Genomic DNA, 25,815 nt, shown 5'->3' with positions numbered 1-25,815 from the left:
AGTAAATGCACTTTATACAGACCAATGATAAGGGAAAAGTTACCAAATTATTGGTTGAGTTCTGCTCTCAATTAGCCTTGCCCTGCAAGAATATGAACATCTTACTATGAATACCTGCAAGATGGAGATCTGATTATACCTCTTGTCTCTGGCTCTCTAACATCTTTTGTCTGTATGGAGCTGTGGGGATTTGTGTGGTGGTTGTTCCCTGGGTTTTGTGTCTGTATGGAGCTGTGGGGATTTGTGTGGTGGTTGTTCCCTGGGTTTTGTGTCTGTATAGGACTGTTGGGATTTCTGTGGTTATTGCTCCCTGTTTTCTCTGTCTTTCATGTAGATGTTTAAAATGCATTCATCATCTATCACATTACATTTAGGTGTCTAATTTCAGGTCCTCCTGTTCTGGTATGGCTCCTGTCTCATATTGCAGTTATGTGAAGACTTTGAATTCCTCGTATCCAACGTCCTGCTCAGGGACAAGTTTCAGTAGCAGCCAAAAAGGTCATATTCTCAAAGCCATAAAATGATTTCTTGGTAAATTAAACTAAGTCAAGTCAGTAAATTGGAATAGTCAAATTAAATTGCTCATAATTGTAACTAATTTTCCTGTCAGAAAAAGATAACCATTCATTGGCAAAGAGATGTGATCAATATAACCCCAAACAGCAAGAGATCCGTAGGTCTCTTTCAAAGGCTGTCCTGTTTCCATGATCTTTCAATCATAATGCAAGCTGAACTGCATGCCCAGTGCAAATGATTTCCTCCAAATGTCTGCTTACACTTTTAAATTAAATATTGATTTCTTACTGCTTGCTACTTGTTTCTTTGCAATCCCTACAGATATTCAGATGTAAGATGTGTTTATGCTTGAAGGTACAACAGGAATAAAATCATCTGAGCTTGCTTCTGCTTTCTTTACCTGCCTGATTTTGATCAAACTGTTTGAATTCCTTGTAGGCATCCGGCCCCCACAGAAAGCAGTAGGCACTATATGGAAAAGTAGGAACAGTGCCAATGTACTTTGAGGCTCTGTATCCTAATCTTAGTTTTCTTCTTCTGTAAAGTGAAGACAACTTCAGAGGAGCAAGATATTCACAACAGCACAGTGTTTTGTCACTTCAGCAGCAGGGCTCACATAGGAACTTGAAGACATGTGGATGCATCTCTGTGCCCTGAGTTGGGTTTCTCTCAGCTCTAGCAGCCAGGCCTCTCCACCAGACTGTGTTGAAAAGCCATGCTCAATTCCCAGCTTCAGCCAGTCCAGACTCCACAGGGCTGGGGTTTATTACTTGCCTGCCTTGCATTCAAGTTCATCTCAAAGCGAAAGGAGCTCTGGGACTCTGTTCCACAATTCTTCAGCAGTAGCTGCTGCTACTGGACACTGTGGATCTTCCCTCCTGCCTCATCACTCTTGCACAACTAAGAGAATTTCAACTCTGGTTCTGAGCAGCATTTTCTTGGCACTTCATTGGTTCTGTTTTCTTCACAAGGCAGCTGCCATGATGGGATATGGATAAGTCCCTGGTGATCTGTCACACAGCTGAATCCTGAAATGACATCCAATCAGGTGCAGGTTCCAGATTCCCTGTTCACTGCACTGGGATAGCTTTTCTGGTACAACAACATTTCAGCAGACAAAAAGACTATGGCTATATAGGACACAACCACAAGAAGCTGCACCAACAAAGGTGTAGATTGCTTTCTGTAAATTGCTTGAGAGAACCCAGCCCCAAGGCTTAGGAGTGGTCCAATTCCTACATCTCAGACACCTGGCTTGTACCCAGAGCTGCACACTGAATGAGACACAGTTGCTCCTGACTATTGTTAGAGGTGACACCAAAACATCCCAGCTTTGGACATGGACATTGGTAATCTCTCAGCTGGTACTTCATAACTCTCAGGAAATCAGAGATACTAAGTGAAAAGCTGCAAGCCAAAAGCAGCAGCAAGGTTCTAGGAATGTCTGCAGACTTGTCTTAAGGTGTCAGAGAGATTAAATCCCAGAGCTGTAGGCAGCCAGGAGCAAGGACAAGGAGTTCACAACTTTCAATGTAAGTGTCAAGCCTGCTTATATATTTACTTTCTCCAGCTGCTGTCTCTCCTCTATACCCTCTGCAAGAAATGGTCCCTCAACTCTGACTTCAAGCACAGGTTTTGAACTTCTGAGAGCCTGTGACACAGTCACTCTTGCCTTGCTGTTCACTGGAGTGTATCTTGTGACCTTGGCAGGGATGGAAGATGCAGAGCAAACGTGGTCCAGGCTCAGCCAGCCTAAAACATACCTGTGCCCTAAGGGCTGGCTAATGGCTTTTAGAAGGATCAGTGGGGGGATGAGGCACAGAAATGTGTGTGTAGCTGTGGCCTGTTCTTCTGATGAGGGTAAACATTAAAAACCATCAACTAGTAAATTCTACTTTTACTGCAGTAAAGGATTTGTAAAGCAAGAAACCCTCCAAGTATGAATCTAACTGAATGACTCAGACATTATTTATACTTTTCTTATTAATAACTTCTTGCTGGTAACATCACCATCAACCCTTTCAAGGCAACATTATTGTATACCCTAAAATTATGCATCCTAAATTTAGTTATCCTCAGAATAATTATATGAGAGCTTCACTGCCACTTTAGACAAGTCTTATAACTTCAAATAAGTTAAAATAATGACTACTTTAAACATTTGTACATTTGTTTAAGATACTGTCATGCAGCATGGATTAATAGTAGTTTAGGTCTGTAGTCTTGGTGGGTGTTATTAGTCTGTAACTTTTCATCCCCATTTCAGCATTATGTCTGTGGGACCATGACCACTACACCAAGGCCAAGCCCATTAGAGGAAAAGTCTCTTGATTAAGATGCTTTTTGAAAAGTGCTGTAGTCATCAGAAATGTAATTCTGTTTTGTTTTAGTGCCATGGATTTCAGTACAACTACTTGCAAAGACTCTATGAGAGCAAAAGTGGACAAAAACCTCAACAGTAATTACAGCAGTAAACCTTACCAGAGGCCTTTGTGACCAGGTCAGCTGCAAGCAGTTTTGGTTTGACAAATGACAAGTAGAGTATGAGAACCAGGAGCACACCACACAAGATACTTGCTCCATCTCCATGCTTTCTCTCCATGGCCAAGCTCAGAACAGAATACCATGCCTATTCTGAGCACCATACTTGAAGAAAGCTGTGGACCTGGTGTAGGGAATTCAGAAGCTGGGAAAGAGTGATCAGGGATCATGAAAACACAATAAAAACTGGGAAGAAGGTGGATCAGTTAGGAGATTGAGGAGGAATGCAGCACTCTTCAAAGAGAAAAGCTGCCTCAGAAAATGTTGGAGTTGTCTGTCCTTGGCAGTGAGAGAGAGAGGCTTAAAGTGCTGTGACAGAGGTGAATGCTAGACCTCAAGAAAGGTTTCATTTAAGACACTTAATCACAGGAACAGATCGACCAGGCAAAACAGGGAGCATCTGCTGCTGGTAGGCTTCAAGAACAGGTAAAACAGGAACCTGAACACATGCAGCTGGACCTGGTCCTACCTTACAAGGGTCCCTATCAGTCTTACACTCCATGATTGCCTTTCCACAGTCACTTCAGTTTCACTGCACTCCTTTCCTGATCTTCACTTCTGTATTTAGCTTTCAGCTCATTTCTAAAGCCTTGGCCACCTCAAGAAATCACACAGGGTGATACAATCAGGTGGTAGCATAGTACAGTTCTGGGTGTTATTCTCTTCTTTCACTTGCATCTTCCTTCTGTGTTAGAGAACAGAGACTACCAAACTTCTTAAACACCAAAAGCTCCCATTCCTGATTTGCCTTAAAATGCTACCAAAATAAATGCTTGGTAACACTTGCCTCCTAATCACGTTGCATGAGTACACCTTGCAATGCCATCTCAGTTATGCTGCAGTCTGTAATAGCTGGGATTGTACACTACACAGAGGTGACACATTGCTTTCTAAAATAAAAGTATGAGTAAATATCTAACAGCAACCCTGACCTCCATTATGTCTTCAGTTTTGAAGAGGAAATGACCCCACAGATTAATGAGGAATTCTGCCTAGAAGTCATAGGTATGATATAGTCTTACATTATTAGACAAGAGCTAGATATGATCTAACCTACTTCAAACAGCCCAGCCTTTGAGAGACAGCAGAGAAAAAGACAGTGTACCAAGAGTCCATATTTATCTCTGGGGTAATACCAACGAAGCCAACAGAATTCCTTGAAGTTCAGGATGTCCCAGAGCATCACATGGCAAGGGCCACAGCTCATCCTGTAAGCTCCAAGGTATGATGGACAGAAAAAGCAATGCCATTTTCTGTTCCTATTTAGGAAACATTACACTAAGAAATGAGCTACCATAGGACCCTGTCTCAGAAAATGTCTGTTTATTGTTATGTAACAACAACAAAAAAGTAATTAAATGAAACAATATTACAAATTCATATATGAAGATCACCCAGGTAGTTCTCTGGAATGAGGAAACCAGTTTCCTAGGAAATTCAATGTTTCTATACCTTACATAGTAAACTTCATTATGCTGTAAGTAATACACAAGCAAACACAAAGCTTTTCATGCAGCTTGCTTGAAAAGCAGTCACGAACTAGGCTGCTCTGAACGTTTTTCAAAGGCCTAAAACCAGATCACGAATCCACCTGACCAGGTGAGACTTATTATAACATTCCCCACACTGGAGGCAGTGATTCCTCATGCTTAGTGCTGACAGCAAACATGATAGTGCTGCAGACCCCCCTGAAGGTACGTTTTAAATAGATGGACATTAATAGATAATGAGTGACTGGGAAGAGAGCACATAAATGCCTTGTAAAAAAATAACCAACCTGGATTGCCTTATACAGGTGAGCATTAAGGAGAAATCACCTAGCAACTTTCTTTAGAAACTGCAGCTAAAAAGTTCTTATTCAGAGCCTGCTCCTGCCTGTACACGCCACGGCAGGGGACACTCTTCACTTGTGCTGATGAGGGGTCTCTACTCTGGCCCAAGTTGTCAGCAGCTGGCAGCATTTGCCATTTAGCAGTTTCAGACAGTCTGTTGAGCACTTATGACCTGAGCTGTGCACATCCAGAAGAACGAGACTCTTTCCAACAAACTGAGAGCTGAGCAGTCCCATGGAAAGGGCACTAAAGGAGCTGTTAATTTCCTACCATTTGCAGTGCAGGTCTGTGTCATCCTGTTTACATCATACATCATTCATCTGCTGTGATGAAATGCAACCCTGGGTTTTAAAAAAAGCCCTCTGTGACAGCCAGGATACTCTATCCTTGTGAGAAGTGTTTCACATATTTTCCATGGGCACAACCTGCTCCTGCTTCTATTTAAATCTCCGTAGCTCTCTTTCGGGGACGTTCTTCCCTTCAGGAAGTTCATTCAGAAGGTGTCTAGCAGAAGAAGTGGGGAAGCCAGCATGGCAGCAGACAGCAGCACAGCTTCTGAAGAAAAGACAAGCACTGCTCCTGTGAAAAGGGCTGTCCACAAGATCCGGATGGCCAGCCTAGTCGTCAGCGTGGCACAAGGCTGGCAACAGTGGGCATCTGACCACCACACAAAGCAAGCCCAAGAGCCCTCTGGGTGGGTCCCTACTGCAGAAGACTCATCAGCTCAGGCTGTAGAAGAAAGATCCTTTGAAAAATGGCCAATTCCATCTGTCAAGAGGGACCAAGGAAACAAAGAGGAAAAATCCCTAGCAAAGGAATTAGTGATGACAAGAGATGCTGAAAAGAACGCAAGGGAATCAGATGAAGCCCTCAAGAAGTTCAGCATTAAAAGCAAAGAGGTGACCAAGACAGTTGTAAGCAAAGCCTACGAGCGAGGAGGTGATGTCAGCCTCCTCAGTGAAAGATATGAGAAGAACAGCAGCAGCTCAGAGATGGCCAAGCCCAAAGAACCAAGTGCTGTCGACAGAATCCTTAGCAGCAGATTGTCTCCAACCATAAGGAGGAAATGTTCAAACATGGTATCAGAGCTGACCAAGGGCTGGAAACAGATGGAACAAGAGGACAAAGAGGGGGCTAGGGGAGAACTGCTGCTTAAGTGTCACAACGACAGCCTGGATGCAGAGGACAGTGGCTATGGGGAAGCAGAGGACAAACTTGAGCAAGAAGAGAGTGAGCAAGAGGTGACAGCTGTGAGGATCAAGCGACCTGTGCCAGCTCTGTAAGTAAGACATCTCCATTACATTAGCACAAACAGGCAGCAGACCCTGGCAGAAAAATGATGATAAATACCGTCATCCTCCAGGAAATCCTTCACATCTCTCTCTGTGCTTAAGCACTAGCCAACAGCACCTGACTACAGCCTTGGGCTTTATGTGCTGTAGCTGTATAACAGACACAGGAAGTTCTATTTGGAAAATGTTAATTATATTTAATTTTCACACTGGATTTACTGGTTCATCAGAATCACTATCACTTCTTAATACTTTAGTCTACATTACAGAATAACCATTTTCATCTCAAGAGCCCACAGCTATTCATTTATTTCAGCAAATATTAAGTCTAAATCAATACAGTTGACCGATAATACTTTCAAATACCAAATTGTAAACATTCTCAGGAATAATTTGCAGAGAATGTCCAAAACAGACACTTTTAAGTACCTCTTAGCAAAAACTGGGTTCCCTGCTTCTTTTTGGAAGTTTTCCATGGATTTGGAACTCATGGATGCAAAGCAGAGAAACTTTCACAGGAGTTTGGATCTCAAACATACATCAGAAAGCATCCTGCAGATGCTGAGGGTGTACTGATAGTGAGGATTGTTCTGACCTAGGTACAGGACCCTGCACTTGATGAGCAGCATCAGACTAGCCACACATTTCAACCATATGGTACTGTTAAACACAACTGTGGGAACACATAGAGCTTTCACTGTTCAAGTTGGGGACGAGAATAGTGCCTGCTGTACAGCTGGCCACTCATCTCCCACAAGGAGCAAAGACTTACTAGGCACGGCAAAAAAACCCAAATTTCTCCCTCAACCCAGAGCTTGAAAGCTTGTGGCCTGTGCTTTTGGGAGACACAATGTGCAGCTACTGTGGCAGGAGCTAGGACATCTATGGGGAAAAGGGGATCCACTTTCAAACAATCTTGATGATTAAAACAAATTGCTCACTTAACAAATGCTAGAGTAGAAACAAAGGAGCAATCTTTCTGTTAAGCTTCATGTATCTTTTCCTCCTGTCTAATTTTAGTGCTGCAGATGCTTTTCACCACACTGAGCATTCATTTTAAAATACCATTTCTCAATACAGCTAAGCTAAGCTAATGGCACCTTCACAGCTAAAGTGTGGTCCTTCTCTCCTACTCCTTCCTCTCTCCGTGGCACTAAGTGTCTGTACTTCTTGTTCTAGCACTGTACTGCTGCCCAGTACTGGCATCCTTCTGCACAGACCTGAGCTGGGGCAACTCTCACTTCTATTCTCTCTTTCAACAGGCTTAGTAAAAAACTAAGGAACAGCCCAATAGCAGGGAAACAAAATTTTCCGCAGACTTGCAGTGCTCTGTACTGTTTTGCTAACTGCATTTTGGTTCTCCAGTGTTACTGTTAATATTTAGCTGACATTGCTGGGGAGGCTTCAGAGAAGCCTTCTGGGAAGTAAAAATCTTAGAAAACAAATTACATTGACACAGCACAGCCACAGCACAGCATAGTCCCCAGCCAAGCTCTGTACAGACATAATGACAGGATGTGAGCATCACAAAGACTACCTATAGCTCCTCCACAACACGTGAGATTGGCCACTAGTGGAAAGAGTATCAACAATTTGTCTGTCTGGAGTCATCCAACAATACGATGTTGCTACAAGCACAGACACACACATACAGTAACCAATAAAGCCTCTGAGGGTCTTTTGTCATCCTTTGACCTTGACACTAATAGGTTGCCCTGGCTTTCAGGCTTATACCCTGACAGTGGGAAGGTGAATTTTTGACTTCAAAATTTAAACCATACTTAAAATACATAATCATAGCCACAGCGACTGCACTTCATTTAGCTTTTTGTGGTGGCTTTAAGCATCAACAACTATTACAGGGGAGAGATTTTTCTAGCCATTACCCTCTGTTTTTCAGTCAAGAGTATCTGAGGATCCAGACAGTGCAGTTAATCACCTGCAACACCAGGACAGCCAGATTTCAGGCTCTGTTGCTGTCCCTGGAGGTGTTTAAGGGAAGATTGGATGTGGCACTTAGTGACACGGTCTGGTGGATGTGGTGGTGTTAGGTCATAGGCTGGACCTGAGGATCTGAAAGGTCTGTTCCAGCCTCAGTAATTCTGTGATTCTGTAGGCAGGAAGAAATGGGGAGCTGTGTGACTGACCAAGAGTATATAAAGTACAGGTAACCAGCAATGCACTGCTTAGCTCCCATACCGAATTCGGTCAACCTGTTCGTGAAAATGGGCCCAAATCTAGGCTGGAGGGTGGTAGCATAGGTGAGATCAAGCTGTGAGCAGCAATTCGCCTTAAGTCCAAAACATGGACTTCAAGCCTCGGAAGAAGCCATTTAGCAGTAGTGAGCTCATGCCACCTGGTGGTTACCCTCTCATCCGGAAAACAGGGCAGCGGCAGGGGGCAGCGGCAGGACCGTGTAATGAAACAGCGGCGTACGAGGCCCCAATGGCTGTTTTGTCTTGCGCAGCTCAAGCAGGGTCAGTGAGGAAGCACGCAGCCAAGCCCACAGGAGAAGCAGCGCCGTGAGCAGCCTGAAGGACAGGTGGCAAGAGTGGGCCGAGCAGCACATCGCGACGCAGAAGCTGAACCCCTTCAGCGAGGAGTTCGACCACGAGCTGGCCATGGCCACGCGCCTGCACAAAGGGGACGAAGGCTACGGCCGCCCCAAAGAGGGAACCAAGACTGCCGAGAGGGCCAGGAGAGCCGAGGCCCACATCCACCGGGAGATCAGGGACATGTGCTTCATCATCGAGTCCATGGCCAGGCCGCGGCCCGACGGCAAGATCCAAGTCACCTTTGGGGAGCTCTTCGAGAGATACGTTCGCATCTCAGACAAGGTGGTCGGGATCCTCCTGAGGGCCAGGAAGCACGGGCTGGTAGACTTCGAAGGAGAAATGCTATGGCAGGGAAGGGATGATCATGTCGTAATTACTTTGTTAAAATAAGCATGCTGCAAACAGAACTTGCTCTGGAAAAAACGTCCTCCACCTCTCCCTTGCTATTGGCGTCTGCATGCTCTGAATGCAAGACTCCCCTCAGTCACCTCCATAGAAAAGACAGCGACTACTTTTCTAAATGTGTCTTAGAATTACTGCTTGATAGTACAAGCATCCAAATGGATTTTCCTCTGTAGCAGGAGGCTTGCAGGATATTCAGTTAATTACTACATTAAAAAAAAAAAACTATGTTGAATATAGGCAGATGTTTATAAAAATCCACAGCAATAAGTACAATTCCAATTTTTACTTGTTCTTACCCTTTAAGATCTTCCAAGCTATTTAAACTGACATACCAGAAACAAAAATCATGCCAAAGCAGAAGCTGAATGACAGCATAAACTCAGACCAAGTGTTTGATCTGTGAAAATGACCTCGTGTAGATATTTCCCAATTAATTATAGTGCGTGTGCTAATATTTTGATTGGAACACAGAACCAACCATGTCAGCTGCAGGATATGCAACTAATCCTGCAGTATTATCTTACACTCACTGTTGGCATGGCTTTTTCTTACGTATCACACACAAAGCAAAAATCCTTCTTTTTATAAATGAGATTTTATACTTAATGTATTTCTGTAATTAATTTATTAGTTTCATATTTAGTACTATGGAGAGAAAATAGTAGAATGTAAAACACAACACGGTTCTGAATGGATAGCCATAGAAAATATCTCCTTTGCAATGTTGTGTTCACAACTAAAATCAACTTTAAGGTGTTTCATATTGCTGAGAAACACTGGCCTAACTTGACAGCATTTGCTGTAAGAACCATTCTGTTGTCAGGGAAAAACAGAAACAAATAGTAATAATAAAAAAAACAACAACAAAAACAAAACCACCAAAACACAAAAACAACCAACCAAAAAAACAGTCAACCAAAACAAAAAACTGGAGAGCTAGGCAAAGAGTAACCTGGGAAGGAAGAGTAAACCGCACCAGTACAGGTTAGGAGGTGATCAGCACTGCTGGAGAGCAGCCCTGTGGAGAAGGACCTGGGAGTGCTGGTGGACAAGTTCTACATGAGACAGCAAGTGCCTTTGTGGCCAAGCGGATCCTGGGGTACAGCACAGGAAATTCCACCTCAACATGAGGAAGAACTTCTTCAGAATGAGGGTCAAAGAGCACTGGAACAGGCTGCCCAGAAAGGTTGTGCAGTCTCCTTCTCTGGAGACTTTCCAGCCCTGTCTGGATGTGTTCCTGTGTGACCTGAGCTGGATTCAATGGTCCTGCTCTGACAGGGGGTTGGATCTCCAGAGGTCCCTTCCAACCCCTAACGTCCTGTGATCCTGAAACAGTATCTTTCAGTCCAAGTGAGGCTGAAGAGGAGTAAAAGCTAACGAACTAAAACTCATACGGCTTAAAGCTGTTTGTATTATGCACACACCTGAGACTTCTGGAAGGTCTGTAGTGATCACTGGTTCCATAGATGACTGTTTCTCTAAACTACTATTGCAGAATCAGCTATCCTGCTAAAAACGTGCTTTGTGTGAAAAGCATTTGTTTCACAGCAAGAGGCTCGGGCAAGCAATTTGCACCAAGAGAAATAAATGATTGGGGGTTCCCCCCCCTAAATTTCTTTGAAAGAGCAAATATCCTCTCACAGCAGAAAAGGTGTACAAATATCTTGTCTCTGCTTTTTTATTCTGAGAGTACAGGCGGAAGCTCCAATGAACAAACAAATCAAGCTAGTGACATAAGAACTGATTATTATGTATTGTAAGGCTACAGGAACCATTAATAATTCAGGCACAGTTCTATATTGTGAATCTAAGGAAGGAAACAAGTAATTTGTAAGATGGATTCAATGGAAGTTATTAAACAACATTTTCTTGAGCTCTCTCAGGCTACTGAAGCTGACCTGCAAAACTCAGCTGTAATGCTTAAGTATCATAATACTTACCTGCATATTCTTACCTTATACTTACAACCTTTACAGTTGTCTACATTGTCTTGAGCAAATTTTGTTGTCAAAGGAATATACGAACCATGAATAAAATTATTAATTATTTTTGGGTTATTCCTCCCACTCAATAGAGAAGAAATACATCTGCATATGCTGTGAAGTAAATTGTTTCAAGTGTACACAACAGTGTGGGGCTCTGGAAGTGGAGGGCCAATGAACTGATGAGGCTGAGTACAGATATGCAAAAGCTGTTAATCAGGACTTCAAGGCACTAGGGAGACTGGTTGAAGGATCAGGAGCACAGGGACTGAAGTTTTCTTCAGTACCTTCAGTGGCAGGGAATACTACACTGAACACTGAAAGGAATAGGAAAACACAGCTGATGAACGTGGGCCCAGGGGCTGGTGCCACAAGCAGAATTTTGGTTTCTCTGCCCATGGGTACCATTTACATGGCACCAGGCCTGCTGGGCATAGGCAGAGTTCAGCTGTCTCAAGAAGGGAGAAGGAGTCTTACACCTGAGTTGGCAAAGCTAATTGATATGGCTTTAAACTAGGTTCAGAGGGGGAAGAGGATAAAACCAAGCTCACTAGAGATGAGCCTCCAGGGAACTGTAATTGTTCTTGATTTCCACATCTTTTCCTATGTGCCTTTCCAGGACTGATCCAATACTCTGAGACATTCAGCTACTGAAATTTTTTTTCTGTGCTTTTATATAATTATTTGAAGTATTAATTCTTTGTAAAATTCCCCACATTAGCATTAAAAAAAAAAAAAACAAAACCCAAGAATAGGCTATATTTGCAGTATGAGCTTAGAAAAAAGACATAGCACTTGAATGAATGGGGCTGGAAGGGAGCTCCGAAGGTCATCCAGTCCAGCCCTCATAACAGGAGATGCTTTTATTTGTTTCTTTAAAAAAAAAAAGGCTGAAGACAGCATATTGCACTCTCAGCACCACTGGGCTTTCAAAACCCAAAAAGCCTCAGAAGGATGAACAAATGCACCCTATATATTCAGTAAAACTGAGTAACAATAATCTGCATTTGTGCTTCTAACTCCAACTTCTCAATAAACTCCAACTCAAGTTTATTTTTACATATATTTAGATTTATTTGCTATACACTGTGACCTTATAGTACTTAAAATCCATTACAGGATTTTGTTGTTGTAATAATCAGTCTGAACTCCACAAAGACAATAATACTGCTGTGGAAGACCAAAGGGGAGAAAAGCCATTTCAATTTATTTACAGTTTCCTTATTCTGTAAACATTTAGTCTAGACGTTGTACTAAGTTCTAATAAGGATAAAGAGCTATACAAAGAAACAGGAGACAGTGCCCTGTATTCCTATTCATATTGAGCATTAGCATATATAGATGGAACATCTGCCCTTTTTCTCATTCCCATAGCAGTAAGCTGTCTTCAATATTTTTTAAAATCTTTCCAGAGATGTCAATATTTTGGGAAATATTATATAACTACATCTACTGAAGCCAACCCATTGGGCTTTTATTCCATTTCTAGAATAATTTAAAGTGCTATAAGCAACCCATTAACCAACACTCTCCTAGAATAACAAAACTACTTTAAACATTAATTTACAAGGTAATATACAATGTTCATCTGAAATAGCTGAAATTTCAGCACAAAGTCAGTCACTGTCACACTTAACAGCAATTAATTTTTTTGTATTTTTTTTGCGGAACATGGAATAAAAGCTTTGAAACAAAGAGTTTTATTGAGCTGTTATTGCCACAATGGCGCTGATATCAGTTCTCCTACAAAAGTGACCAAGAGCTACTAGAACTGGACTCTAGCTGTCATTTTGGTGTGAGGTCACATGACAGGGAGTTTGCATATTCCACGAGTCTACTGGATTACAATATGGTCTACCTATAGTACATTATCTCATTGGAATCAGAGCTGGTGCTAACTGTATATTTACAACATAGACCCACTCAAAAACATCACAACTAGGTTTTTTTGTTCTTTGGACAGAAATAAGCTATACTCTTGAAGTTGATGTGCTACACAGCTACAACAGTATAACAGCATATATCTGACACTTTATGTTGAAGAAGGATGCATCTGGTTCTGTACTTTTAATGCCCTAATACAGACAGAAATTGTTCACCAAGTTGTACTTGCTTTAGCCTTTTCGTTTTGTGGAACCACTGTAATCTCTACATCCCCTTGCTGTTTTGTAAGTGCTTGCCATGTAGCTCAGTACTGTCCCAGTAGGTGTCCTAAACCTGCAGATGCTGAACAGCACATGCAAAGCACTCTTTAACACCACCAGTGTGCAGCTACAACTGAAATGACTGGCTTAAACAGCAACAATGAACAAGACAAGTGGCACTGCTGACTCTGGAGATCTTCTGGCTTCACCATGTGTGTACTACTATGTGCTCAGCAGGAATGCTAGGGCTTCTCATCTCCTTGTGGCTCCTTAGGAATGAACCCATCAGTGCTCCAGACCAATCTCTGCAGTACTGCTGAAATACCCACACACACAGCTTGCTTCTTCTGTGGGTTCACAGAGGGCAACTTCATTCATAGACAATCTGAATACAAAAATAATAACCTATATTCAATGAAGCAGCCCCCTTGCAAGAGAGCAGAAAGGTGTGTGTGGGAAACCTGGGAGGCAACTGTAATAAGGATAAGAAAGCTTTCCAGGCTGCAAGGCTCCAAGTAAATAATGTTCATTTTCAGTCCACATGGTCTGTATTTTGTAGAAGGGTCTACAGCTTAGAAAAGGTAGGACAGTATATTACAGATGTGAAAGCATAAAAAGAAGTCTGCAATTTAAAAAATAATTAGATGGCCACACTGAAGACTACTTAAAAAAAAAAAAAAGAATGGTAAAATGATGCATTATATTGCTCCTAGGGATTTTTGAGCTGCACTGATTCATGTCAGGTTTGGGACAACACCCTGCAGAAATAGTTAAATACTCATTCAAAAGCCCATATTTCTATGTCTTGAATAATGAAGTCTTCTCTCTTAGAAAGTGTATGATTCCCAAATGTTTTACATGAATGACTTCTTCCATGGTAGAGATCACCATCGAGCCAAAGAGCAAACTCCCCTCTGCAAGACAGACAATATATTAAAGCAAGAGACTGAGGGATTAAGTAGTAACCTTAGGCATGCATTTTCTTTCAGAATTCAGGAACAAGGAGGAATTAACAAATTTTTTTTCCAACACAAGTACCCCATAGCTATTGATAAACTTGTAGCTGCAAAAACTTTTTTTTTAAACTCTTAATTTGAGACTATCCTTTTGGATATTCTGAAATAAAAGGCTAACAGAATTCTTCAGTTTTCAGCCCTTCCCACCTGTTTTAAGAAAAAGGCATAACAGTGCTCTTATATATGAAGAGAATGTTGATAAACAAGGGAAATATCCTGCAAGCTTATGAACTTGCATGGGTGGGGAAAAGGGGTGAAACCACCTCATTTCTGCATGACTGGGTATGGTACAGTTTCAATTCGAGCCTCTTCTAAGTTACAGACCAATTTTCCCACAGATGTACCTTCAGAACCCTGTGTTCATTCTGAATATACCAAGGCATACACAGAAATAGAGCATGCAAGGCATCAGAACCTTGCAGGGCTGAAACTTGATGCTGCACTACGCTGAAGACAAACCTCCTGTTTAAGTTTCCTCAAACTAAGTATCTGACACGTGAAGTCTTTCTTGGCTGGTAACTGCTGAGTCCTTAGCTACCAAGCTGAAGCCTATTCCAGTATTTATTTTCAAAGTGTGCAGACATAACATACTTTTCACAGACTCCAGTGACAAAAATTGTAACTTACCCTCCTCCACCAAAAGCAAGGGAGTCCATGTCTCCTTTGATGAAAAACATGTTGTCTCCTGTCCATTTGAAAACCTAACGAAAAAACCCAAAGCAGACTAGGAAGTTAAAATAGCTGAACTTTGTGTTTGGGTGGAAGGGAAATCAAACATCAGTACAGACAGCTGATGGGTGGCTACAGGCTAATTCAATGAAGTTACCTAGTTCATACAGAAAATTTCAGGGAACAGGTACATGCAGATAAAAACTCTTACATTTTATACTGTTTAAAGTAAGAGCACTGCAAAAGAGGCCTTCTTTCAGCACTGAAACCTCTACACAATGAAAAATATCAAGAAAATATGCTTAGGTGAGATGATATACCCTTTAAAAGGATGTAGTTTATGAATTTTCAGACACCTGGCAGAGTTTATAATAGTAGAAAATTCTTCAGTACAATGAAAGAATCAGAGTGGGTATTTTTTTCACTTGTGCAAACACTACGGATACAGATTCCATGAAGAAATTAGTATGATGACCATTTTTTGGCCAACTCCTGGAATTTTTCAGACAAAATATTCACTGAATAAACCTAATGGTAAAGAAAGATAACACATATGGAGAAAAAAAAATAAAACAAAACAACAAACCCCCAAAAGTGTCCAAAGTTATTCCTACTTACCTCAAAATCTGGAGAAAAAGTGAACATAAAAGTCTCCCCAGTGCCGTAAAAGCCATCACTCACTTTAAATGGTTCAGATGCTAGTGCACCAAAAACCTGTAAGCAAAAATATTCAAGAGAAAATACTTCAGAAAAACTGCTGCTAGAGAATCTATGATGAAGGTTGTACATTTTACCAGATTTGGAATTCACTACAGGATAAGCACAAGTCTGAGTTTTAGATGCAATATCAGACAGCAAATTCAGCCTAAAAGTTTGAAGATGCAGGTTTCCATAGCTCTGTTTTAATGCAAGCTCACAGGAAAACTAGCCCAAACTATTCTTTGCACATACATTTACTTCAATCAATGTATAAGATCCAAACACTGGCAAGACATTTCTCTGTTATTCCACAGTCTAAATGACAAGAACAGGCTTAAGAGAGAAAGAAACTGGCATTTATGTTTTGATTTCTGGAGAAGTAAGACAAAATTCAACCAAACTGAAGAAATTCTTTATAGAAGAAGAAATGTTTGTTTTCCTCTTACTTTCCAGAAGAGTTTTTTTTTGGTTTGCCTTACCCCCACCCCAGTGTGTGGTTCTTAGGGCAGTAACTTCACAGTATCACAGTATATCAGAGGTTGGAAGGGACCTCAAGAGATCATCAGGTCCAACCCCCTTGCCAGAGCAGGAAACTTGCTTCCATGAAAGAGCACAGAAGTTTCAGAAAGAAAGGATCAGGGTCTCATGCTGCCTGTAATGTTTGCTTGCCATTAGAGCACTCAAGAAAGGACAGTCACTATTCCAGTGGTGAGATGTGATCCACTTTCTGGAATTTATACCCCTGCCAAAGGACAACTGAGCACAGCTGCAGTGATCCAAGGAACAGAAATTCATTATGCAGCAAAAATCCCACAGCCTTTGAACAGGAGAGGGATGCTGGCTGCAGCCACAGAACGTACCAAGAAGCATTGGCCATAGCTGGCAATGACATCCCAAGTCAAGCGGATCTTCCAGAATCCAAAAATGTTAGAGACTATTTCTTGTGCTTTAAGTGCATTAGAAAGAATATTAAAAGTAAATTCAGCAGTTCAGTATTAGGAGACTCATGCATTGTGATGGTAAACTTGTATCATAAATTATTTCCTGGAAATGTGGCATGCCAGAGGATATGCTTGACAGGGGAGCATGTTTTTAAAAGCCTCTGCTTAACTACTGAGAAGAAAACCAGCTTGACACATACAATTTTAGCTCTCATGAGGGACTGGAGTATCAGCTACTCCTTTACACTCCTCAAACATTTTTGTTGATTGGTCCTGTACCTCCAGACAAGCATTTTCCTACCTGTCCATCACTGTCCTTGATAACCAACAGCACAGGTGTGTCTAACCCTAGCATCGTTCGATACAAGGTCTTCAAGCTCATGCCATGCTTTGCAGTACTGTAGACAAGTGTCCATGGATAGCCGATGGTCCGTGGTGGAAGAGATTTTGTGAGCTGTTAAATGATAACAGCAGCCCTCTTATTAAATAAGCTTTAGTACTAGTTTAAAGAATATACTACAAATAAAATGAAAACTATTATGTTCTTTTGAACTACTACTAAGTGGGTTTAAAAGCTAGTTTAACATTTCAGATCAATGCTGAAGATTCACGTGTATATTTTCTATCCCTGTGCTCTCCAGCAGTTTTCTTCTCCTAGCTCTAGCAGTGACCTGCAGGAGAAGAATGATCTACCAGCTGAAGAACACATAGGTCTCTAAAAGCTTTATCTAAAGTAAAACCACACAGTTATTCTTGCATATGACATCCCAGTACTGGGGGATTACATCACTTAAGTCAACATGTAAGAAGCTGAAGGGTAAAGTATGCTTGCTCTCCTGTTCCTGTGCTTTTGAACACCGCCAGCTTTGATCCAAACCTTCAATAAATACATTTATGCAGTGATCTTGGACTAGACAGTAAGAGCTCCAGTGAAAGCCAAGCTGTTTTCAAGGACAAAACCCACAGACTGGAGTTGTCATGGAGCATTGAAAGTTATGATAAGAAAAAACCCCACAACATTTTAGATATGAATTTTGTAATGCTTATGCAATTAATACCATATAAAGTCTTCCTACTGGTGTGTTTCACCCTTTCATGTGTTCTTAACATGTGTGAAACACCAATATAGAGCATTCAAAAATCAAAAGTTAATACCTTTTCAATTTGATCTGGCTGTAATAATTCACTGGGATCACTAAGGTTTGGCCGGAATGCCTCAGGCTCCAGGTCTGGTTTGGTATCTGTTGCCTGTTTTGAATTGATGTCTTCTCTTGTTGTTATCTACAAAAAGCACATTAAGAAAATAAGTATTCACAATTCCATCAGCAGGGAAGACAGACTTTGCAGGTTTAGAAATCGTGCAGTTACTGATTTACAGTTACACAACTCCTTCAAACGTTAAGAAGTCCGTTAGATTTGATCTGGCCAAGAACTCCACTGCTTCCGATAGCAAGCTGGCACTCAACTACATACTAACAGTAACTGTGTATACAGACACCTACCCATAAGAAACCTGGTTTTGTACTAAAAAAAGTCCTCACACACAGCTGAGGGACTTCAAATGCTTTTCAGAGGTCAGCTTACACAGTACTTGCATTTTAGTACTAACACAGCATTTACATTAAATGTAATCAAACTCAGACAGAAAATGAACTTCAGCATGACACATTTCTCAGCAGTCTGAGTACTCGAGGGAATCAAAGAAGGAAGAGTTGAGAGTGGGGAAGGAAAAGCAGCAGTAATACTTACGCTGTACAGTGATCTTTGGGAGTCTGGCAAGGATGCACTATGCATGCACTGTCCTAGTTTAAGTAACTACTCCATACATCTAATTCCATTGAATTGTTGGAGATCACCATTTAGTGGAGGCAGCAGAAGGCCACAGACCTGCTTATCAGATACTACAGCACATGACAGCTTCTTATCCCAGACTACACTCACTGGCACTTTCAAACTGAAGTGTCACACATTAAGAACTGGACTAGCTAACACCCAAATGGGTTTCCTTCTATAAATCTTGCTGCAGTAATAGCTAAAACTTGCTATGAGGATAGTGAAATTTGACAGGTGTAGGACAAAGTAAAGGAAGTTAGTAACTTAAGCCACTGCAGTAAGATTTATTAAAATGTTGAGAGATTTGATAAAGAAAAAAAACCAAACCTCTTAGCAATGACTGCATCCTGAGCCTGAATGAAGTTTCACTGGAAGTCAGACTCTCCAAATTACTGAAAGCCTCAATCTTGAGAATTTCAAGTAAGTATTTGCCAAAAATATCTGACAACTCCAGAAAAATAATCAGTGCTTGCCACATACCTTTTACTCTAAATGTTACAGGTTACTATGGTACTGCACATATCACCAGGATAAACTTTGCCAAGCTTTTGTGAAGAGAGCTTTCTTAGTCAAAACAAAAAAAGACAAAAAGCCAAATCAAAGAGAACTCTGAAATACAGATAAGACTAAACAAATACAGCCACCTGAGCCAAAAAAAAAAAAAAAAAAAGTTATAGCTCTTTCCTCTCCCTGGAAGGCTGTGAAAAAAGTTACTACCACAAACTCATGCTTATAAAGTGAAAGTATCAAAGTATATTCGAACAATAACTTAATGACAATATTAAACCTTCAGGTGTGCTTACTGAAAGCATCAAGCAAGCAAAAACCTCAAGCCTTTTTCAGTAGAAGGTACCAAGCTTTCCCAATGTAAACTATGCCCTAATTTCCATATTACAACAATAAAAAGTCTGTGTATTTATCCATAGAGCTTCAGGTACAAAGTATGACCTATGGACTGCATTATAAAGTGTTAGCCATGATTTGGTAATCTGACTCTTTTCCACCTCAAATGCTTTTCATCCATTACATGTCACTGCTTCAACTCTGCAGAAACGCAGCGTGGTTCACGCAAACAGCAGAATGCTTTCTGCTTTTGCTCTTCTTTAATTCAGATTATAGTGCACCATGTAAAGCATGAATAATTTGGGTTGAAGTGGAGCAGGGCAGGCAGAGGTTGGTGGTTTGTTTGTTTGGTTTTTAATTATCTTTATTTTTGACAGAACAGACCTGTAGTCAAGATTCCAGGGGCTTCAGAGTTAGTAACCACCACAAAGTCTACACCACAAACACTGGAATGGCCTCAGAGTGGAGAGTTCATAGGCTCTTGCCCATTGCATCAGATTTCAGTCAGCCTAAACCCTGAGTTTGGGTATTACAGGTGAAAAGTATTTGGAAAGAGTTCTTGCACTTCCAAGGATTCTCTACGACCTGACACTTTCAAGTGGGAATGAATTTTTTTCTGCTAAGTTTCTGACTTTCCCATAGAACTGTAGCTTTTGGGTTCCTGCTCATGATTGATTATGTAACTTAAAACCATTTTAACCATTTTAACAGAGTTAATTACTGATTATTAAATAAACAGAAATCAAAGTGGTAAGAAAATACTTTCTTATGTGTAATTATGTAATAGGTGAAAAAAAGCAAGATCCAAGTCAAAAACAAGAACTGAAACTTTTTACAGTTTCAGCAGCCAGTTACTACAGGAAAACAAATCTCAAGGCTTCTAAGGTGTTCTGATTTCCATCATCCAAGTTATGTACAATGTACACTGTAGCTAACTAATTGTCAATGAACTAACTAAGAAACACCTAAAGAGAATGCAAATATAAGTTTCAGTCTGTATCAATAAACCCTGAAAAATCCAAACTGAAATAGTGCTTTCAGAGTTGTGGTTTTGGAACAGACAGTTCCATTACTGGGTCCATGTGCATAATCTTTGCTGTGTTGAACATCCTCAGTTACCTGCTTAAGTAGTAGGGAAAAATACTTACCTATTCCACAGAAATTGTGAAGCTTCATACTTGCCAAGTATTGTAAGACTCTTGATGAGAGCTTCCTATATAAAATTAACCCATATAAGGGTTTGGATTCTTCACTTGATTTGCATTCTTTTTAGAAAAGCTTCTATCTAACACAACACACCAGTCTAAAGTGGAAGTTAAAACACATCACTCCAAGTCAAGCAGTACTGAGAGTAAACTTTGAAATTCTGACAGAAAATTCCTGTTTGATAAAATTGGAAGCAATCATTCCATAATAAAATGCTCTGACTCCATCAGAGCATCGGACAGTTAAATACATTCAAAGCAAAGGAATTTTCTGCTGGATCCTTGTAGTGCTGTAGACAAGACAAACCCACTGAGTGTGGGACTTGCCCTGATCAAAGACACTACAAAGAAAGATGGTTTAGTATCTTGAGATGGGGTTTAAACTACTGAAGAGGGCACCTGGAGACGTCTGCAGAGTGTGCGCAGTTCTTCGCTATTTAGAGCATCGATCCTGCGGTGATACTCAGCCACTGACACTACCTGAATATGGAGACAGGAAGACAATAATTCCACTGACAGTTGAAGAAAAGTAAAAAAAGGTAAGAAAGAAAAAGTGAAGGAGAGTAATGAAGGGGAAATGTGCAATGACAAACAAACAAGAAGTGCCAGGAGATGTTTGTTTCTGCACAGACAATGCACATGTGGTGACTTCAGACATGAGTAGACACAGCAAAGTCACAAATTAAACACTAATGGCACCAGCAGTCAGATCTCACTGCTTGAGGATGAATATAGAACTGATATAGGAGCGCACAGAGTTACCAGTATCAGGATGCTAAATTAGAAGTCAATCTGAGTAGTGTGCCTCAACCAAAACTCTTCAGCCTGAAGTCTTCTCAAACACTTTATGCTCAGATTAATGAATCCTGTGAACCTGGTTTGCTTTCCTGGATTAAGACTAGAAGCAAACCTCAGGCTTCTCAATAGGTTATGACTCTATCTGGCAGTGAAGTACAGTTAAAGACAAGATAGTAGAACTCAAGTTTAGTAACGCCCCAATACCACCTCACGGTATCTTTATCTTGACTTTCTATTCACCTCCAAAGCTTCAGCAGTTGCTCATCTGTCAACACATTCACTCCAAATGGCACCTGCACTTTGGCAGGAGGTGTACAGCCAGAAAGCCTTTAGTCATAAAGCTCTAACACATGCTGCTCTGCTGCAACAAGATGGCTAAAGGACTACAACAGTCATTTTGATGTAACTATAGCAAACGATGTGATTTTGAGAACGACTCAAAATCATCATTTGTATGAAAGCATCTTAAAATAGCTGGTGGAGAGATTAAATGGATGTCCCATGTAGTAAAGTGTATTAAAAACTTCTAGAGCCTACCACAGTGCAAAGGAGATAACCACAAGTCCAGCAGCTCCCCATCTACCTGCCCCTACTACAAGGCGTTTGGCCAGGCACTCGCCACTGTCCTGAGTACAGAGCCCACAGTCACGCATGACTGGCTCTTGAGCAGCGATGCTTCTCTCTACCCCATGCAACTGCAAGGCAAGGAAAAAGGAATACTTGTGACATCCAGTTTTATTACTGAGTAATCAGTAATTAGTAGCACTTAATTTATTTCCACCATTTTTTACTGTTCTCTTAATAAACATCAAGAAAATTGTTGTGAATTGTATTGAGTGCATTCTGAGTCAAATAGAGATATGCAAAGGTTTAACATTCCTCCACTCAAGCACATGAGTGACAAGTGTAGTTTTATCCTTTTATTAGCTATGATAATTCATTGCAAATTACAAACTTCACACCAGCACCTCCTGAATGTAATCCTAAAAATCTGTAATGTGAGGACCCTTTAGCCTTGTTGCTTCTAAACTCACTCTGTATCACATGTAGTTGTAACATGCAGTAGTTAACTTAAAAGGGGTCATAAAATGTGTGGTTACTTAAGGAGATTCTTACAAAAAAAAAAAAAAAAACAACAAAAAAAACCCCAACCAAACAAAAAGCCCTGCACTCTCTTCACTATGCCATATCAGCTTCCAGTTTCCTTGATACCCAAAGGTACTTTATGAGGAACAGGAACCATTCCTTAAGGACACTCTATTCTCTGGTCATTTTCTGCTTCAAAAAGATTGCAAGGGAAGAAAACTAAATCTGAGCACTGGTTAGTGTGCTTCAGGGCAAAAATTACTCTCCTTAGGGACTCTGAACAGCCTATCACAGGGCAGTTCAAGTTTAAAATGGCATAGGATGGAGATCTAATACTACCTGCTCTGTTCCTATGGAACTTTTTTGTCCTTCACCAACACACATGAGAACAGTGTTACAGTTAGCCTCAAAGTCCATGAAGCACAGTTTGCCATGCAGCTGGTGACATATCAGCCCTTTCAGCCACCAGTGACATCAATCTGCTAACACACAGCTGTGGACATGCAAACTGCTTTCACCAGTGAGGCACTCCTTCCCCTGCCAGGTTAACAAATGATCACCACACCCCTAACGCATGTTTGCTAACAGGACACTGTAATTGCTGCCTTCAAACAAAACCCCGAAACTTTCACTTCACCAGTAGCTGCAACCGTCACCTTAGAGAAAGGGAGGGTCTTATCAGAGCTGAACAGTGCTTCTGAACGATAACAATGGAGAAAACCTAACGGCCTAAGCGGTCCTCTTAACCACAAGGGTATAGAAACTTCTTTTTATCTGTGAATGCGAAACAACCTCCAAATATTAGGGAAGAGAATGAAAGCTGAATAATTTTTACTCCGAATCTTAATGCACCTGTGTAAAATCAGGTGAACTGCAAGCTTCATGAAAACTTTTCTTGACAGTCAAAAGTTTCAAGTTCTAGGATATTTAATTTAAAAAAAGAAATGCCAAATGTAACTTTGTAAATTCATCAGTAAATGGGGAAGGGGAAGAAAAGATCAAACCCGTTCTAGAGGCCGTAAATATCTTCCAATGAAAATGGAAGGTGAACTTATGAGTTGAATGCAGTCATGAGTATTTTAGAAGAAAATACTAGCTTTATTTTTCAGACAAATTTAGTTTCCTCCCAGACTTGAGAAAGTAATATTGAAGAAGCAGTCTTATGCATCATAAATATTACTCAGGACACAGTGACTACATTAAATAATGCATTCATACATGGGGCTTACTACATCAGGTAACTAGTTATAAGGTAACATTCTGAAAAAAAAAATAGAAGTAATTGAATCTGATTAATTTTTAATCAGTGTGGCTGCAAAGTTAATCCTTTTCTGTCCTGTGGGGTTTTCAGCCAATTCAGCTCCCAGTCACTCCACTGTGGCAAGGAAGAGCAGGTACTGGAGGTAGCCATTTTAACCAGATGGACTGGAGAATCACAACAGTCCCCCGAAACTGACTGTGGGTTTCTCTTTTTAGGTACCTTTACATCTGTCAGTCTTGCAAATGTTCTGCACACCATGGTGTTTTCCAGAGCATGCACAAGTAGTTACCTGGCAGCAACATTGTCCCTGAGATCTGTATTGGCCCCACAGCTTTGCAAGAGGGACTGTTCAAGTATCTGCCTCAAAGTGCTCCAATCCCAAAGCAACAGTACCAATGAGCAAGTACTGAAGATAAATTTAAATATCTGCAATGACCAGAATTAATAAATGAACTTTAGAAGAACGCAGTCTAAGCCTGCAGCACACAGTGTCACTGAGTCTGGGAACCTTTGTGACATGCTACTTTGCAAAGATATGAGAAATTACCAATTTAAAAAATGTGATAATGCCAGCTAAAGAACCAAGTTTAACATGGGGAAACATTAAACAAAGTCTAGGATGTTTGTGCAAGAACTAGGAATAACACTTATGAAGACTACTTTAAGAGAGGCAGGTCAGGCAACTTGACTCATTTTGTTCACGTAGGGAGTAGGGGGGGAAACAAAAAAAAAGATGATCTATAGCAGTGTTACCAATAAAACCCAGCCCTCTTGCAAACGATTTAAAGAAGTTTCTGCACCAGTAAGCAGAGAAACCAAAGGTTCAGCTCTGCAACCACACCTGGTGCCTGACCTTCAGCTACAGTTCTGATAGTGCCATGCAGAGATTCTCTCAGGTATGACAAGGAAGTGCTGTAAGTGCCTAGAAGCAGTACCTGAATCACAACCCAATAGAGAAATGTTTGTCTCTTGTTTAATCAGAAAAAAGGATCAATTAAGGATCAACTTCAGATTGCACAGACCATTACAAACATACAGAAAAAAATTATATAAGCCTCTACAAGTCATTTGTTTTGACTTATAATCAACCTTTTCAAATGTCCATCTGCCACTGTACATTGACTGCATTTGTAGTGAGAACTCCTATTTCACAATCATTAAAAACATAAACAATACAACACCTAATAACTAAGCAGAAGATCTAGTCAAGATGCAATGCATCTACCCTGTCTTTACTTACAATAGTGGGTATGGCAAATATCTGTCATCAAGGAGAAGCCCTAGGCTTAGTGCTGCACTGCACTCTGCTTTATTTTTAAAGGCACTCAGAACATGAGTTCACTCTATTACTATAGAAAGCTGACTTTAAAAAGATTATTGCATTGATGCAACCTTGCAGTTCTGACATGCACAGGGATGAAGTACTAAATTCTCACCTTTCACATAAACCCTTATTATATCCCTTTAATAGCTAAAGAGCTACAGCTGTCAGATTACCAACTCCCGTTGATGCATAGATCAAGACCCTCAGAAGCTGTGTAAGTCCCAAACCGACCTATTAAAACCAACATCACTGTAATTTCCTTTGCATAATATCTTAAGCTAAAGGGAAGTTTTCATTGATTTTGGCCCCTTCAGCTATGCTGCCTAACAGAGCTCTGCAAAGCATTCCTACAAGTGTTGCCAAAGGTGGCAATCCACCTCTTGTTCACTTGCATTGTCTGATGACTTTTGTCTAAAGTGCTTCGGCAGAAAGAATGGGTGCCTGCATTTCTGACATTCTAGAAACTTAACTGCCGTCTCTCCTGCTGCAGTACAATAGACACAATAAATGCCAAACGGATTTACTGAAAAAGAGTTGGAAGCCAACGTGACTGGCTTTTTGAAGGGGGAGCACAAGGCATTGGATATTCACCAAATCTTTGATCTCTTACCCTGAGGAAACCAGGAACCCTGAACAATGCTCAGCCCAAATTTACTCTATCATCACCAAAACAACAACAGCCTTTCAGGTGAACAATCCAGGACAACTCAGCGGCTTCAAGCAAGCATTCTTTTTTTAATTTAGCACTCCATTGGGTCTAGCAGTTTTGTTAATTCATGACAGATGGGTTTTCATCCAAACTTTCAGAACCACTAATGAAACATTTAGTCAGAAATGTTTCAAATGTGCTACCAGACTTTAAAACACTTTCCA

The 25,815-nt window shown here is 40.8% G+C and overlaps 2 protein-coding genes across 3 annotated transcripts in view; one reads left to right on the top strand and one right to left on the bottom strand.

Annotated features, from left to right (window-relative positions):
* Window positions 1–5,419: 5,419 nt before the first annotated feature.
* ABRA (actin binding Rho activating protein) lies at window positions 5,420–9,126 on the top strand. Its single transcript, XM_054385535.1, has 2 exons — window positions 5,420–6,168; window positions 8,649–9,126. The coding sequence occupies exons 1-2, from the start codon at window positions 5,420–5,422 to the stop codon at window positions 9,124–9,126; spliced, it is 1,227 nt and encodes a 408-aa protein (XP_054241510.1).
* Window positions 9,127–14,045: 4,919 nt separating this feature from the next.
* The window catches only part of OXR1 (oxidation resistance 1), a 51,563-nt gene continuing 39,793 nt past the window's right edge, over window positions 14,046–25,815 (bottom strand). Inside the window, exons 9-14 of one of the 2 annotated variants that reach the window (XM_054385643.1) lie at window positions 20,873–20,953; window positions 17,748–17,873; window positions 16,894–17,046; window positions 15,571–15,666; window positions 14,911–14,984; window positions 14,046–14,181 (exon numbers count right to left, since the gene is read on the bottom strand). In XM_054385643.1, coding sequence (XP_054241618.1) covers window positions 14,046–14,181; window positions 14,911–14,984; window positions 15,571–15,666; window positions 16,894–17,046; window positions 17,748–17,873; window positions 20,873–20,953 — 666 coding nt within the window. The remainder of the gene's footprint in view (window positions 14,182–14,910; window positions 14,985–15,570; window positions 15,667–16,893; window positions 17,047–17,747; window positions 17,874–20,872; window positions 20,954–25,815) is intronic. The other variant, XM_054385644.1, reaches the window with a different exon arrangement.

This window comes from Indicator indicator, chromosome 12 (genome assembly GCF_027791375.1).
Source record: "Indicator indicator isolate 239-I01 chromosome 12, UM_Iind_1.1, whole genome shotgun sequence".
Taxonomy (NCBI): Eukaryota; Metazoa; Chordata; class Aves; order Piciformes; family Indicatoridae; genus Indicator; species Indicator indicator.
Note: the sequence above shows the minus strand (reverse complement) of the source record. Positions and strands in the feature narration are given on the sequence as shown.